Source organism: Vulpes vulpes, chromosome 14 (assembly GCF_048418805.1).
Source record: "Vulpes vulpes isolate BD-2025 chromosome 14, VulVul3, whole genome shotgun sequence".
Taxonomy (NCBI): Eukaryota; Metazoa; Chordata; class Mammalia; order Carnivora; family Canidae; genus Vulpes; species Vulpes vulpes.
The window spans coordinates 40,790,304-40,808,377 of NC_132793.1; the positions used below are offsets into that span (position 1 = coordinate 40,790,304).

Genomic DNA, 18,074 nt, shown 5'->3' on the forward strand with positions numbered 1-18,074 from the left:
TGAGCCTGGTTTCAGGTCAGGACCTGAAAAGGGCTGTGCTGGGTGATTCTTCTGCTCCTTGAGGCACTGGCTGAGGTCACCATTTGGCTGCATGCAGCAGGCAGCTGGGCAGGGTTGGAAGGTGCAGAAGGACTCACCCATATGCCTGGCCCCTCAGTGCTTTGCCATATGGCACCCTGCCCTTTACATGTGCCTCTTTCTTGGTAGGCTAGCCTGAGCATCTCTAACTTGGTGACTGGCCTCCCAGAGGGAGAAAGTAGAGCTGCTCGTCCTCTGAGGCCTTGGCTTAGAGGGGCCAGAACATCACTTACATGTTTCATTGATCTAAACAAGTCATGCAACCAGTCTGGATCCGTGAAAGGAGAGAGATTCCATTTCTTGAGAGATAAAGGATCTGTGGCCATCTTTAACCCATAGTAATATATTCCAGTCACTCCACTTCTCTGTTTTCTTCACTTTAACTACATGTTTTATATTTTGCTCCTGTGTCTTTATATAAATATTTCTTTTTAAAAATTTTCCAAATAAGAAGAGATTTAGAAACTCTCCCAGCAGTGAGGTAGAAAATATGCCTTTGAAAATTTTATTTTTTTACTCATAAATTCACAGATATATATATATATATTACACATTTTAAGCCAAAAGAAAATGTTCACTAGTTTCTAGTACCTAGCCATCATTGCACCTGCCTAGTGATTTATTTTTCAAGGAGTTATTTACTATGGTGTAAACTTGACCGACATAATCTGTTCAAGACAAAATATTCCATAGCATAGATGTGTTAGACTGTCATGTGTAACTTAGGTACAAATAGATATTTTTAGCAATGTCTATCAAACAGGAAAAGATGCCATAGAAACTCAATCAACCAAATTTCCTTACATGGTGCATATTGCTTGAGTCAAGGCAGAAAAGCAGATTTGAATTAAGATCAGTACTGTATTTTGGGAAATGCTGTGCAGGGAGAGAAATGTTGTAAGAGTGCTGAGTGAATTTTGTTTACTGTGGTTCAACATTTCATCAAGCAAATCAGGTGAGAAGGGACAAGTATAAATGTACCTATTTATGTGGGTAATTTTTCTGTTTTGCGCCTCTGATTCATCTCTCTGCCTTGCTTTGGTAGTCATGCTACATTGGTTACAATTAATTTCAGTGCTGCATATTAGCCATAAAGAGATATTTCATAAATTGACTTGATGTATTTTTCCCCCTCTGTGGTTTTCTTGAAAGATGAGAATGGTCCAGAGGAAAAACAAAGTACAGAAGAAACAGAAGGGCAGAGTCAAGAAACAGGTGGGCTCAGATTTCTTTTGAGGAGTCTCCTAGGCCTCATCCACAGAGGTGAACAATAACTTTACTCAAATGTTTTCTAGAAATGCATATACCTTTTCACCAGTTGACTTCAGTATTCATTTAGGTCTCCTTCAAGAAGCCATCAATTCCACTGACTACAGGTGAGAGTGCTTCCATTCAGAAGGGTACATTCTCATTCCTCATTCACCAATTCCATTTTTTTTCTGCCTAACAACACTTTGCTTCGAAATGCTCTAAGAGCGACCAGCAGAGGTTAGAAGGGCCAGCTCAGAACTTGGCTGCATTAGGATAGGTCAAAATTAGCAGATTTTGTTTGGGAGAAAAAAATGAAATGAAAAAATGTTAAAAGGAAATAAATAAGAGGCTTTCCCTCCATGAGGAGTAGAATGTTCTTCACTGTTTTGCATTACACTTTGAAGAGCTGTGTTTCTGGTTCTATTTTACATCTCCTCTGTGCCTTAAGAACAGATGTGTCTATTGGATGTTTATAGATTCTCTGCTGTAGATTCTAAGTTGAACATCTTTAAGTAAAGTAGCACTTAAGGCTCTAAAGAGATTGTCACCACCTTTAACATCTCATTTCTTCTTAGCCATTTTTGTACTCAGGCGCATTCTTCTTTAAAAGACTGATAAGCCTAGTTATGCCTTTATCAACACCACCACCAAAATCAAAATATCCTTCCTTTAGTCTCCAAGTCCTAATGAGCCCCGTGAAGGGGCATTTTTTTAAACAGTGGGCTCCATCCTATGTGTACCAGGCACGTCCTAGGCCATATACTGAACTTTGGAAATCAACCAGGTAGTGTGATAAGTTTTTCACCGAAAACTTCCTACATTAACCTTGGAACTTTTGCTAGAGAACTGGAATCTTTTATTATTAACCTGGAAGATGGAATTGAAGAAGGCCAATCAGAGAAAGCACTGAAGCAAAGCAGCAAGGACCTTGTGTAGCTGCCACCGGGTCAGCTGGCTCCCTTGGCCAAAACATAGTCCTTGCAATGAAATGAATTTCTGATACAGCGAACTGTTGTTATCCAACATCCCCCACCCCAGCTCCTGACACACACATCATTATGCTCCATGGATATGAGTCTAATGTGAGAAGCTGTCATTGTTTTCACTGTTTGTGGCTGACAAGTATTAGTCAACTAACTGCTGACAGCTGAGGCCATTCTCTGAATAGTGAGATTTCACAGGTTTTATTCACTCACTGTTCTGTCCCCAGCTATCTTTATCACCATAGATTTTTCCCATACTTGTTCACATACACACACACACACACACACACACACACACACACGTACACATTTGCCCATGTTTTATTAATTCATCCTTTTTAAGCTAGTAAGTTGAGAACAAGCAGTTTCTTTTTGGATTTGGGATTGCCTGTCAGCAGAGAGTGGTTGAGTATAATGTAAGTTTTCTTCTCCACCTCTTGAATCAATAGCATTATCATCACAATATGTTTAGCTGTCAATGTAAAGAATAATCCTAAATGTACCCCGAAGGGGCTTCTCTTGCTCTTCCAAGTGAATCCACTGGCTGGGACAAGTCATGGCAGGATCCATCTCTGATCTTGGCTATTGTCAATATACATGATTGTGTCTGCTATGGCTCATTTCATAGCCTCCCTAATCCAAATGCCCAAAAATGAATGATGAGGTCCCGGCCATTAAAGTCCTTTTGACCTACTGTTGTTCTTCCAAAATATAAATACCTCCTTTACATTTAATATGATTTCCAACTTCAATTTTGATTATGTAACTGCAGGCCTCTTCTACATCATGAAAAACACACAATCTAAAACCAGCACAGTTTTGACTGCTGTCATGATCAAATCAAATCAAAGTTGTAGACAATATTCCTCAAATAGTCCTTTAACAAATGCATATCAAGAGTCTACTGTGACTCAGGCACTGTTTTGGGCACTGGGATATAGTAGCAAACCAAAAAGACAACATCCTTGCCTCCTTGAAGCTTATATTCTGATGGCTGTGGAGGGAGGTAAAATTCAGAAATAAACAATAAACCAAAAAATACAAGGTGGTGATAAATGCCTTGTGGAGAAACGAGGTAGGTAGAAGGAATACTGGGAAGGCAACTTTCCATTGTCTGGATTTGGGAAGGACTCCCTGAAGAAGGGATATTAAATAAAATCACAATGAGGAGATGGTGGAAGAGCATTCTTAGATGGAGAGACAAGATGATGCAGATGCCTCAAGACCAATTTTAGCATACTGGAGAAAGAAAGTGTGGCTGGAGCATGGTGCATTTGGGGGAACATGGTGTACGATTTGGTTAAAAAAATCATAGGACCAGATAATGTCTGATTCCATAAGATTTTATTTTATTAGAACTACAAAGAGAAGCCAGTGGAAGTGTTCAAGTTTTAATGAGCTCACTTTGCCTGTGAGTAAAAGTGGTTACAAGAACCAGAGTGAAACTGGTTAGACTATAGCAGGAAAAAATGATGGCAGTTTCTGGAAATGGAGACAAAATGGACTGATCTGTTATGTTCCAGACAAAAAGATAACAGGATGTGCTGATGGATTTGGATGTGGAATATGGGGAAAAGAAGAATCTAAGATACTTCCTAGATTTTTAGCATGAGTAACTTTGTAGATGATGGTGCCATTTGCTAATATATAGAAGACTAGTCACTAGGCACAGTTTTTATTGAAGAAGTTAATAGTTCTGTTTTTTTCCATGGTAAATTTGAGAGGACTCTTAGTCATATGGAATGTCAAGAAGCTAGCTAGTTAGATATATGATTCTGGAGAGATGCAGACTAAGATACAGGTTTGAGATTCCCTGTCATATAAATGAGATTTAAAATCATAGTTCTGAAAAAAACAAATATTTACAAAATAAAATAAATAAAACCATGGGTCTGGGTAAGATTCACTAGAAATAACATGAAAATAAAGAAAACAATGGGCTTGAGACACCAAGACATCTAGATATGTGACAACAGGATAGAAAAAAAGAAAGTGTTTCAGAAAGAACCAGAGTTAAGACTCCATAAAATTCTACCAAGAAATCAAGTAAGATGAGAAAAGAGAAATGACCATTGGATTTGGCAAAGGGCAGTCATTGGCATCTTTCCTCAGAGAATTTTCAGAGGGGTATTGGAGCCAGTGGAGTGGGTTATTGAGAGACCATGAAGTGAGGAAGTATAGAACAATAACATAGACAGCTCTTTTAGGGAGTTTTACTGTGAAAGGAAGGACAAATGGGAAAATGTAATAGCAAGGGAAGGTTCATAGTCTTGTTTTTTTTTTTTGTTGTTGTTGTTGTTGTTGTTTTTATAGGAGATTGTTACCTGCCAAAAGAAAGTGATTTATCCTCTCCAATTATTCCCCTACTAAAAATTTTATTCTTTCAATAAAGGCATGACCTGCAAGTAATAGTCATATACATTAAGAATGAAGGAGATACTAGAAAATATGCAAGTTGTCTTTAAATTTTAATTGTCACGGGTGTGTGAGTTCTCGAGTCCCATAACCCTGTTACTAAACAAAGAACGTATACTCCTTTTTGATTCTTTCTTAGATTGTTAAGCATTAACCATTCTAACTGATTTTTATAATCTTTCATATATTAAATTTACTATTTTAATGTTAGTAAGTTAATTATCTATTATCTTGGAAGCCAGATATGAGTGGGGTCACTGTAGTGCTTATGATATTGAGAGGAAAGATAAACTTTAATGAAGTTCATTGCCACTGTGATGGGGAAAGGACTTCCAAGTTTCTTAGTCCCCACTCTGTGCTTGGGTGACATGAAATCTCCAATTGGCTTTTGCTGCTTTCCTACAACTGATCCCCATCTCCTGGCCTCTGCACTGACAGCCATCAGATATGCTCCCTGCAGTTTGACAGGCTGGCATAACAGAGCAGAAGTGCTATGCTAAGAAAAACCAAACCTTAAAACACACACATGAAAGCACTTTGTAGAAACTTGCAAGGAAATACTTTCACAAGCTTTCACTAAAAGAAATGTACCATTTTTCTAGAAATGGGAAAAAGCAAAATGCCAAAGCATAATAGGAGGACCAATGAATAGTATTCTTCACCAAAAAATAGTTGTAGTCATTGGGCTCTGTGTTCCCTGAAGATACTTGTCCATTAATTATAAAGCAGAGTCACAAACCCTAGCCCCTTCAAAGACCATTCAGTGTCTTAGAGCATTAAACAGGCTCATGCTTCCTTGCAGTAGTGAGGGACTTGCCACAGTCAGAGAAGCTCCATCTTGACAGTATTAAATCTGAGCCAATGTTTCTCTTTCTGCTGTATAGATGGAGTCAATGCTGCAACTGGGCCCAGCCCTGCTTCAGAAGAGGCTGTTGAAATCTGTAAAGATGAAGGTATGAGACCACTTATTATATCTAAAAATCCCAAACTCATAGAAGACCACTTAGATTTTGTTTACATGGGAAAATGAAGCAGTGAGCAAATCTACCTAATTCTCTTAAGCACCTCTATTTCCAACATAATCAAATATCACACCCACTCTGTTTTATTCCATATCTGCCCTTTTCAGAATAAATATATATTTGAATATATTTGTTCCTCTGAAAAGTAACTATTAAATTAAGAAAATGATCAAAATTTTTTTGTTTAAAAAATATGCTTATTTGAAACACCAGAATTAGGCAGTTCTACTGTTTACAGCTACTCATTAGGAGTAAGTTCAAAAGAGTGGCATTTGAGAACCACCTACCAGCAAGCTCCATTATCCAGACATAATAAGAAAGAAAAAAATGTTGAAAGGAATCTATAGAAATAAATCTTTGGCAGGAAAATCATCCCTCATTCTATGAACAGTTACCATGAGAATAAAATGGTGCAGACCCAGGTATCTCCAGAAGAAGAAAAAAGCAAAGGAAAATAATATTTAGGGTCTAGAAAAAAATTTGAGGGAGAAATACTGGGGGCTCATGTGCAGATAGAGTTAAGAAACTTATCAGAAGGAAAAATAGTCCCTTCTTTTCTTTGACCCTAACTGTCTCCACACAAAAAGATAGTATTATTTTATATCTGTCATTGGAGGCTATTAAAAACCCTTCTATAAACAAGATTGTTGTGTTTGTATGAATGGGCATCTAGTAAACCATGGAATCTACTTGGAACTTTTATATAAATATGTTGAATGCATTTTTTTCAGTTTGGAGTAATATAAAAATAGATATATACTTGATATTGATACTTGCTATTCCTTGAATCAGTATTTAGAAAATAAAAGTCATTTTACAATTTTTTTAAAGATTTTATTTATTTATTTGAGAGAGAGAGAGAAAGGAGAGGGAGAGGGAGAGAGAGAGAGCACAGAGGGAGAGTGAAAGGGAAAAGCATAATCCCAGCTGAGCAGGGAGCCCTACATGGGACTTGATCCCAGGACCTTGAGATCATGATCTGAGCCAAAGGCAGATGCTTAACAGACTGAGCTACTCAGGTGCCTTGTTTTATAATTTTAATACTCAGCTATTTGCAAAATGCATTTCATTTCATATTATCTGGTAAATGGGTTTTCCTAAATGAGATGTCCTATGTAATGAGAATAGTTGCTAACATTGTGAACTCTGGGGCTAGATGGTTGAAGCTTAAATCCTGTCTCTGCCACTCAAAACTGATATAACCTTTGACAAGTAACTCAAGGAATTAACAAGTAATGACAAGTAATTAACCTATTTGTGCTTTAGTCTTTCCTCTGTAGAATGAAGACAATAATAATATCTACCTCAAAAAATACCATAGACTTGTCAATTGCACAAACTTTTCACCTGGCACATGTACAGATTGGGCTTCCCAAAGATAGATTCTGTGATGGAGATTAGGAAACAAACATTTATCAGGGAGAGCTTTTAGAATCAACAGCTGTGAAAGAGAAAGAGTCAAAGTAGAACTGGGTAGAAAGGCATTACCAACAGAAGCCATAGCTAGTCTGAAGATAGCGTGACCCTTCTGAGATGTATCATCAGAATGGAAGAGTCAGGTCAGTAAAACCTTCCACTGATAAGTCACCTGATACTGGCTGCCTGGGGAAGAGAGCATGGCCCTCCGTGAGGCAGAGGTTTTCCACTGCGGTAATCCTGGAAGCCTGAGGTTAATGAGGGCTGCTTGCACCTGGGAAAATAAATTCCTCATTCTTAAAGGGGGATCTTGGTTGCCCAACAAGTATATATCACACTATAACTTTCAGTGGTCCTTTTTTGATCATTGCCACTTTTTAAATGAATTCCTTAGCACTTCCCTTCATATTACTCAACTATGTGTTCTTACATGCCTGGTTTTAAAGCCATTTGGTATATCTAAAAATGTAATAATGTAGATATCCACATGGGTTCTGATGAGAAACCACAGGTCAGCTTAGAGAGAGAAATAAACCTGACTCCATCACTCTCATCACTCCATCCACTCCATCACAGTGAAAAGACAGAAAGTGGTGTTCATCTTATGCAAATAACTTTGGACATTCCAGTCATTTGGCTTGTGATAAAAAAAATCTTTAATGTCATGAAATTGAATGGTGGAGTTTAGGAAACAAGAGATAATCTAAGTACTTCAAACTGCGATATTTCCTGTTGAGCTGTTTGGTTTGGAGATATTACACCTTTGTAGAAACACAGTCTGTGATGTTTCTTGATGCTTTTAGGATCTCACACCATTAATTGCTCATGCCAGGATCAATTTCTCAGAATACTTTTAGGATTTTCTTTACATTAAACTTAATGGTGATGACTCAAGTTCTGTCACATATCACAAATGCAATTCCCTAGTAAGATTAAATGTGAAGTTTTAAGGATTTTACTGAAATAAATTAATATCCATTAACCTCTTGATCTTGGACAAGGAAAAGTATTTTGAAACCCACATTAACATGTGATCCAGTTTCAATTAAAAATGGGACATATAAGATAAGATTTTTGCTTTTCCCTTCTGAAATAGCATAGACATGAGACCACTGTTACTGATTGATTACCCATCTGTACAAAGCTTAGGCCAAGTGTCTGCCATCTTGACTGATATATACACAGCTTAGAACAAAAAAAAAAAAAAGAAATGAATTTGCCATTGAAAGCCTCCAAGACTGAGGTCAAGTTGAGATTAAAAGACAGTCACATGTGTTGTGGATTCATTTCAAACATTCACCATTATTAGCATTCATGCAGAAATATATCTCCTCCTTGGTGACACCTGTACCATTTATGAGCTCTGCAGTTATAAGATCACTTATAAAAATGCTTATTACACTCTCCAGTTTAAGTGGCAGAATGTTTTTGCTGACCAAAGGTCCTGAAGGAGCCTTTGCTTTCTTGCTTTTGCTTCCAGACTTTGATCTTGCCCCAGCATCTTCTTGGATTTTGAAATCCCTGATATTATGGGCTGAACTTTCTCTCTCTCTCAGTCTCTCTCAATCTCTCTCTCTCTCTCTCTCCAAAATAATTCCCAAAGATTTTGAGATTCACCAGTTATTTCTCAGTTTGCTTGTTGATTGGCTGGATTTACCTTTTTTTTTTTTTGGATTTACATTTATAACTTTGGTTCTCCCAGGAAACTGGAGTCTTCTAAACTTCCAGGACTGAAAATGAGCAAACAAAAAAATTAGCTGGCTATGTCACTTGGTTTGGAATATTAAATTTTTTTTTAGGGGTCCCTGGGTGGCGCAGTGGTTTGGCGCCTGCCTTTGGCCCAGGGCGCGATCCTGGAGACCCGGGATCGAGTCCCACGTCGGGCTCCCGGTGCGTGGAGCCTGCTTCTCCCTCTGGCTGTATCTCTGCCTCTCTCTCTCTCTGTGTGACTATCATAAATAAATAAAATAAAATTTTTTTTAAAGATTTTATTTACTCATTCATGAGAGACGCGGCGGGGCGGGGTGGGGCAGAGACACAGGCAGAGGGAGAAGCAGGCTCCATGCAGGGAGACTGGCGTGGGACTGGATCCCAAGTCTCCAGGATCACATCCTGGGCTGAAGGTGGCGCTAAACTGCTGAGCCACCCGGGCTGCCCTGAGATTTTTTAAAAAATTAAAATAGGTATGTGAGAGTTGAAGAATTTCAAGAGAAAGTGTCTTCTGGAGTGTCTTCTGTACCCGTGATTTTGTTCAAATGTTCTAGACATATTTCCCACTGGGTACCGAGAATGAATGCTTATTGCCCATTTACCCCACATAACTGCTAACAATGCAAGCTGCTAACAGAAGGAGGTACAACTGATTGGCTGTGGGATCAAGAGCTAGATTGTGCACTGCAGACTGAAGGCACCTGTTCCCAATGACTCATTACAGACCTCCGGTGGGCAGCAGTTGAGTTGGGAGGCTGAGATGTGAGGAGGAGGAATGTTGATGAATAATTCATCCACAGGGTGGGTTCATGCCAAAGATGCCACAGCTAGGACTGAATTGAAAGGTAATGCTGGCCTGAGAAAATATCTGTATGTTCATAGGAGTTCTGAAGTTATTTTAAAAATAAGGCATGCACTTATCTATTGAGGGATTTCCTTCTCTGCTGGTAAAAACACTATTTATTTAATGGTGGTTTGTACTTTAAATCCTTAAAAACAAACCTAAGAGTACAAACGTTAAGGCTTGTAAAACAACAAATGAAGAGGCATTCAGATAAAAGGGAGTATAAACACAGGAGTAAAATTTATGCCAGGAATATCAAGTTCTCTGGTTGAAACTGCTGCAAAGTTTGTATTATTATTATTATTATTATCACTATTATTCAAGATATAGTCATTCTCCTTAATTCAAGAAGAACTCTCTGTTCTAGTTGTCTCAACATTCTTAATAGCTCATCCTTACAGCCAAGGCCAAAGCACTTTACTAGAGGGAAAAAAAAGTGCTGTTTCAACACATCCCAATTCTCCTGTCTTATTATTTAATCAGTACCTAATTTGAATTTGAAGGTCAACAAGACCAAGTCATATGCTCATTAATATTAAAAGAAAAATCAATTAATGCTCAGGTGCATGCACACCCGAGATTGTATTCCTTTGGAGCTCTGCAAGTCACATCTTTGCTATTTTCATGTTTATGAAGTGCAATGTCACCTGGCAAAGGATTTCCTAACCCTTAATCTAGTTGCAGACCCCCTACAGGTCACAATTTCTGTAGAATAAGAGCAAAGCCAGAGCAGGAGTCAGCCCCACCTGGCGAACAAAAGAGAAAGGATGAAACTATGTATGAGGAAGCAGGTTCAGGTATGTGCAGAAGATAAGCATACATGCTCCCAACCATTGGTCCCTGTAGCCTGGCCAAGTGGTATTGGCTCCAGATGGCTCTGGCCATGTTTCTTTTCCTTGCCTATGTTGTTGCAGATAATGAAAACATTGGACCACCCATGAAATTCCTCTCAGGCTTCTGCAGTCTAATTTTTTTTTCAGCCTTTTTTCTATTCTTGGTGTCTACTGTCCCCCTATTAAGTATAAGTAGTCCTCCCACTACTCACCAAAGTGGGACAAAGTTGTCCCCTGTTCTGGATCTGCATTGGGAGAATGTCTGGATACACTGTAACACTAGAGTTATCACTCCTGAATTTTAAGAGTTTGAAGTGTGGAATCAAAGTCACTGCCCTCTGGCAGCTCAGTGAAGGGGAAAGAACTAAGATGTATGGAGTGTCTCTGGTACTCAGTGTTTTACATTTATGTACAATATATTCTTCATTTCACAAAAGAGTAACCTAAGACTCATAAGCAAGAGAGAAAGGTGTATGTGTGTAGGGGGTGGGGAGAAGAGAACAACTTTATTTATGACTGTTTACTCCCAGCTGATAGTTAAATGATATTTACATTACGGAATCCCACCAAAAGATAGTATTTTGTTCTATTTTTAATATAATATTTATTTTTCTGTTATAAGAATAATACATATTTATTGTAAAATATTTTAAAATGCAGGGAAATATAGAAGGGAAAAGCCTATGATCATTTTCCCTTCAAGGATTAAATTATTTAAAAAAAATGTCTTCGTTCTGATTTTTTAGTGAACCATGAATATTTTCCCGTGTCTTTAAATATTCCTCAAAGGCCTAATTTTTATTGGAGGCATAATATTTCATCATATGGTTGTCTGACAATTTACATAGCCAGTGTTCTAATGTTAGATTATTGTTATTTACCGTTTTCTATTATAAATAATAAGGAAATGCAGTGCATACATTTTAAATAAATCTCTGTGTATATCTATGATCAGTTCCTCAGGATAAATTCCTGATTGTTTTGATTTACTAGGGAAAAGGTTAAGATATTTTTATTGCTTACATTTATTTTTTTATTTTAACAGTAATGTATGTTTATTATATGAAAAAAACAACCAAAAGAAGAAACAAAAAATACCATCCATAATCTCAATCCCAGGAATAAACATATATAATAGGCTGGTATATAAACTTCTAGTCTCTCTCTAGATTGCTGCAGATAGATGGATAGCTAGATAGACGATAGATAGATGATAGATAGATAGATAGATAGATGATAGATAGATAGATAGATGATAGATAGATAGATTCTTTTAGGGTATTATTTATTTCAGAGAGAGAAAGGGAAAGGGAGAGAGAACAAGTACAAGTAGGGAGAGAGAAAGAGAGAAAGGGAGAGAGAGAATCCCAAATTGACTCTGCTGAGCTCAATGCAGGGCTTGATCTCATGACTCTGAGATCATGACCTGAGCTGAAACCAAGAGCCAGATGCTCAATCAACTGAGCCCCTCAGGTGCCTGAAACTGTCTTTTAAACATAACGTAGACTGTGAAATTATTTCCATGTCTTTTGACAGTCTAACAACATCACTTAATTGTACATTCCAATAAATGTTTGTACGTTACTTACCCTTCTCCATTTGAGTCATTTCTTTGTTTTCAGTTTTAAATTCTGTAATGGCCAGGAATATTTTTTAATTTTGTAAATGTTCATGATCATTTCTGTTAAAAAAATATATATATATGGAAATGCATACAAATCTCTATCTTTTATATAACGAATAGAGTTTATGGATTCTTTTTTGATTCTTTAAGTAATATATATTCATTATAAAAAATTCAAATAATAAAAGACAGTATATGGAATAGAATTTTTAAAACATGAGCAATCACAGCACCCTGAGATTACTAACATTCACATTTTGAGGACCATCCATCCTTTCATGTATAACTTGTTGGATATAGGCACCCATACAAAATTTTACAAAATTTGATAATATAATGTGTGATTTTAATGCAATTTCCCCCTTTTTATTGTTTATTGTTTTTATTGTTTTGCTTACGTCCCACCTTCCAATTGTTCAGTGAGGAAAATATACTAATTAAGTATATTTAAGTATATTCTCTTTTCCCAACTTCTGGAGTCCAGATTCCAGCTCTACCATGACCTGTGTGACTTTGGGCAAGTTCTTTATTCTCTGTACCTCAGTTTAATATCGAACATTAAAATGAAGCAATCCATTTATACATGTCAAGGAGTGCCTGATACACAGTAGGAAGCTCGGAATTTTCATACATTGTTAAATATACATGTTTTTAATACATATTATATCACATTCTATGCACTTTTCTGAGTCTTATTTTGTTGCAAGCAGCAAAGCTTTGTGGAAATCCCTCCAAGTCATTTTATGTAGACCTAATTCATTCATTTTAAAGCTCCTGTTATATTCCATAGCGTGGAAGTACTATAGTATATTCAGCCATTTTTCTGTGATGAGCAAGCACTTTCTTCCCACTTTATTACCATACAAACAATGCTCTACCCATATATCCTTATAAACAGTGTTTTTGTTTGTATGGGAAAGATTCCAAGAGTGTGAGTTCTGCTTTGAGGAGTTATGTGTTTTTAATAGATACTGCCAAATTGCTTTCCCAAAAGGCTGTAACAATTGGTATTTCCACCGGCAATTGTGATTTTTGCTCTTCTCTAATATTTGCCAGTTCAATGGGTGTAAAGTAATATCTCATTACTTTTAAAAGGTCAGTATTATTATTCCAGTTCTGTGGGTAACTGAGGCTCCAAGTTGAGTAACTGGTCTAGTTACCCAAAAGGTAGAACCAGAATTTGGAAACCAAGTCAACCTAAACCCAAAGCCCATGCTTTTTTCATCACACCATGCTGCTTCCCACATCATGCATTTGGAGCATGAGATACTCCTTGCCAGGGTTGGTTGGGGGTGGGGAGTTGGATGCAGGTAAGTCCAGAGTAGTCAGGGGACCCAAACTAGGTGAGTAGAGCAGCAGGATTGAAGCAACAGTGTGGGGAGTTTGGAGCCAACCTACCTGGTCCACATTGCAGTTTTGACCCTAATCTGATCCTATGATGAGATGCGTGCACAGAAACACCCTATATACCCATATACCAGATATAAAGTCCAAACTCCTTTGTATAATATTCATAATCTTTTCATATAGTCTGCTTCTACACCTTCATGTACCTTGCTCTGTAACCCAGCTCATATAGGTGATATTTCCCAAAACCCACTGGTGTACAACATTTGCCTTTGTCCTCTCACATCTGTTTTCTTTAAGATTTAGATTCATTTCCAATATCTTACCCTTACACGAATCCTTTATTCCATCATTCCTTTTTCCCCCTTCCTTCTCTCCCTCCTTTACTTCTTTGCATCAACCATCATTTGAGCAAATATTTTCATGACAAGTATTATACTAAATAATGCAGGGGAGGGACATGCACCTTTTCACCTTTCTTGGTTTCTCTCCTCTCCATTGCATTTCATTCCATGCAATGCTAAACTGTCTCTTCTAGTTTCTTGTCAATTTGTAAAACTTCAAAAATTACCATTGCCTTGTATCATCAATATTAGCTGTATACAGGACTTATCTAACTTACTAGAATGTAAATAACCAAGTCTCATTCATTTGCATGTTCTGTACCAAGCCCCATATGGTGACTTGTGCACAGTAGGTCCTCAATATTGGATATACAGTCTGTAGTAGAAAATGAGCCACTTATAATTGTCCTAATATCATGGCCATTTGGCCAAAATATTTATTACTATTATTAATATTCCTAATACAAGGAATTCCCTTTCAGAATTCTCCTATTTCAGAACTGAATTTTCCCCAAAATGTCATACTGGAGAAACACAAAGGCAAATTCAAGCCAGACTTCCCTATTTGTTTGCTTTCATTTGGATATTCCTCCTGCATCAGAGAACAAAATAAATTTCTTCTAAATGGCAAATATATATAGATTATTTGCTGTGATTGAAGCTCATTATTTATGCTTAATTTATGATGAAACTTTTCCAATAAGCTTTTCAAATGTTTTGATTAAATATGTTTTACATTAGTGAAAGTAGATAAAATCATTTATCTTCTTTTTAGTATTAAAAGTATATTTATCTCCACAATGTAAAATACTCTCAAGTGGCCATTGAAAGTCAAGTAGCAGTTGCTATATGAAAATATACACTTATATAAATATATATTTATATAAAATATACATTTTATATATATTACTTTTCCTTACAAATCAAATGTGACTGTAATTATATATTTGTAACAGTCAATTTAGTTATACAATCTCTTGGGACACATTTCTAAAGATCTGATCAGTGATACTTGGAAACAAAATCATCAGATTAGGATATAGGGATTATTTGAGTGGAGTTGCAATCCCCTTGCCCAACACACAATTTTAGACCCAGACTTAAATCCAAATAGGTCTAAGTTAGTATGAGCATCCCTGTGGTCTATTTTCTGATTCACAGCCTTATTTTGAGTTCTTTTGTGCAAGTCATGCAGCTTTTATGAGCCTCAATTTATTTTGGATTCACAACACCACCACTCTGTGACTTTAGGTAACTTCTTTGGATTGTCCTCAGTTCCTCCTCTGTAAAATGATGATTAATAGTGGTGTGATGCCATAAGGTCCAAATATCAACATTGGAAGAAGTTAATTCCAGCCCTCATGAATGACTTGGAGGGGGTCAAGACTTCAGTGGAGGAAGTAATTGCGATGTGGTAGAAATAGCAAGAGAACTAAAATTACAAGTGGAGCTGGAAGATGGGGCTGAATTGCTGCCATCTCATGAGAAAACTTGAATGGATGGGGAGTCACTTCTTGTGGATAAGCAAAGAAAGTGGTTTCTTGAGATGCAATCTACTCCTGGTGAAGATGACATGAAGACTGTTGAAATGACAACAATGGATTTAGAAGATCACATAAACTTAGATGATAAAGCAGTGGCAGGGTTCAGAAGATTGACTCCAATTGTGAAAGAAGCTCTACTTTGGGCAAAATGCAATGTGTGACAGAGAAATAGTTTGTGGAAGGAAGAGTCAATCCATATGGCAAATTTCACTGTTGTGTTAGTTTAAAAATTGCCACAGCCACCCCAACCTTCATCAACTACCAGCCTGGTTAATCAGCAGCCATCAACTTGGAGGCAAGATTACAACTTGATGAAAATTCACATGATGATTAGCTTATTTTTTTAGCAATAAAGTATTTTTTAATTAAGGTACATACATTGTTTTTTTAGGCATAATGCTATTGTACACTTAATAAACTACAGTGTGACGTAAACATGACTTTTATATGCACTGGGAAACTAAAAACTTCATTTGACTTGCTTTATTGCAATATTCACTTTATTGCAGTGCTCTGGAACTAAACCCCACAATATCTCCAAAGTAGATGGAACTCATAGATACAAAGAACAGAAGGGTGGTTGCCAGAGGTGGGGGATGGTGAGTGGGAAAAATGAATGAATTATTTTTGTTTTTATTTTTTTAGTTTTAATAAATGGAATATATTTGTATTTATGAAAGATAAATACTTAGGTCACATTAAAGTACGCCTCAAAGTACATCAGAGAAAGTAACAAAACTTAAAAAGGAAGAAGAAGAAAGCAAACAAAGCACAGCTCCCTTCTGTTACTCAATGATAACATATTTTCAATGACAGAAACTAATTTTTAGCTCTAGTATTATTGGGAGAAAAGCAACATTTTCCAGTGGTCATTAGGTGGTCTGGTGTACAACTTGATGAGAATTTTGTGCCTATTTATACCCTAGTATAATACAATAGATACAATAAAAATTCAGAGTTTAGCTCTAAACATGGACTACTTCTGGGTTCATTTTATGTCATTACCCTTTTCCCATGGGAGCTTCAGAAAGAAAAATGACATGGCTAAGAAAAAAAAAAGTTTTGGAGTGATTTCTTTATAAAGCAAATATATATTATTATTATTTGAGTTAAAAACTAAATACTGTACTTTAAAGGAGTTTGAAAGGATTTCCAGAGTTAATTCTGAAGATATGTATTTTGGCTACTACATAAGATATGACCTCACTGAAAAACAGAGATCCTGACAGTGATTCATGTAGAAAAGCGCACGATCGTATTCTAAGTGAGCAAAGACACCAGAGAAAGTTTATGGTAAAGAATTGACTCCACATTCATCAGTGACATTGTGATATTGATATCAGATATTCCCATGTTTAAAATTGTATAGCATATGTCAGGATGTTAGTAAGTGTTCTTTACATAAAGAATGCCACAGTCAAAAATTTTTCAAATCTACAAGGTTAGACAAAGTTGAGTGGTTTCTACAGATTTTTCAGAGCCTTCAACATGCTCATATACACTGAGAAGCTCAAAGTAACTGACCAAATCCCATCAGAAAATGTTCTGCTTCTTACTCTTTTTATATGTAGAATATTTTTAAATCCAAAAAACAATTGGGAAACACTTTGGGAAACAATTCCTCATCCTATTCAAAGGAGTTTAAAACTTTCAAACATTCAATAAATCATGATCACTATAATAATACAAAAAAAGCAATGATAAGATTGCTTTTTAAAAAATGAGGTCTGAATTTCTTAAATTTGTGATACTACAGTGTTATTGAGGAAACGTTCTCCCAAGTTTCAGAAAAGGATGTAGCCTATCATAGTTTTTGACAATAGATATTTTCACAAGCAGAAATATGTTGTCCTGCCTCGTTCCTAATGATACTTGTTGTCATCTATTCTTTCCACCACTGTTGCCGGGGGGTATATTTATTGCAAGAGACAGAGAGCTCAAAAAGAAAGACAGAGAATGTCTCAGAACAGCTGCATTTCTTAACAAAAAGGAAGGAATAATTGGCTGGCTAGTGGTGGAGACTGGAAGGCATTTTAATCAAGTACAAAGACAAGGTTTACTAACAAGCATTGTTGGCATTTACCGAAAAGTTAGTCTTCCTATTTCATTTAGAAATTTGCCCTGATGTTTTGCACTAGATGTGTCACATTAAAGTGGAAAGACAGGCAGAAGCTATAGTAACACTCACATACACATGTGCACACACAAAACAACTCATGTGCTCATGTACACACATGTGTGCACACATTGTGTTTTGAGACTCTAATAAATCTGGGCAAGGCAACACTTCTCCCAGCTTGCTCTATGATTTAGGATGTTTCTGGGCTACTGGCAGACTCATCTAAGTTTTTCAAAAGGCATGTTTCAATAGCCATTAAATTCCTCAGTTCACCAACTATCCATAAGTACTGTCTACCCCAACCACAGTGTGAAACAGAATCAATTCTAAGTATTCCCTCAATAACTCTACCTTAACTATGTAACAACACACATTTCTGTTAACCTCTTCCTCAGAGTAGACCCGTAAGGAGCTGAGACCACTCTAGCGTCAGGCACTGGATTTTTCTGAATCCCTCTTCACTTTCAGGAAAAGAAGCAACTCTATTTTCTCATTCTGCAGTTTCCTGCTTCCTGTTTTCTGCTGTCTGGGGCTTCCTTCCCAC

General features: G+C 36.8%; 1 protein-coding gene across 8 annotated transcripts in view; it reads left to right on the forward strand.

The window, feature by feature from the left end:
• The window catches only part of MACROD2 (mono-ADP ribosylhydrolase 2), a 1,918,082-nt gene that overhangs the window by 1,795,721 nt on the left and 104,287 nt on the right, over window positions 1-18,074 (forward strand). For 4 of the 8 annotated variants that reach the window (XM_026002392.2, XM_026002393.2, XM_072736419.1 and 1 more), the window contains 2 exons: window positions 1,231-1,293; window positions 5,612-5,680. The exons of 1 other annotated variant lie outside the window; for it this stretch is intronic. In XM_026002392.2, coding sequence (XP_025858177.2) covers window positions 1,231-1,293; window positions 5,612-5,680 — 132 coding nt within the window. The remainder of the gene's footprint in view (window positions 1-1,230; window positions 1,294-5,611; window positions 5,681-18,074) is intronic. 3 more of the 8 variants (XM_072736414.1, XM_072736415.1, XM_072736420.1) reach the window with 1 other exon arrangement.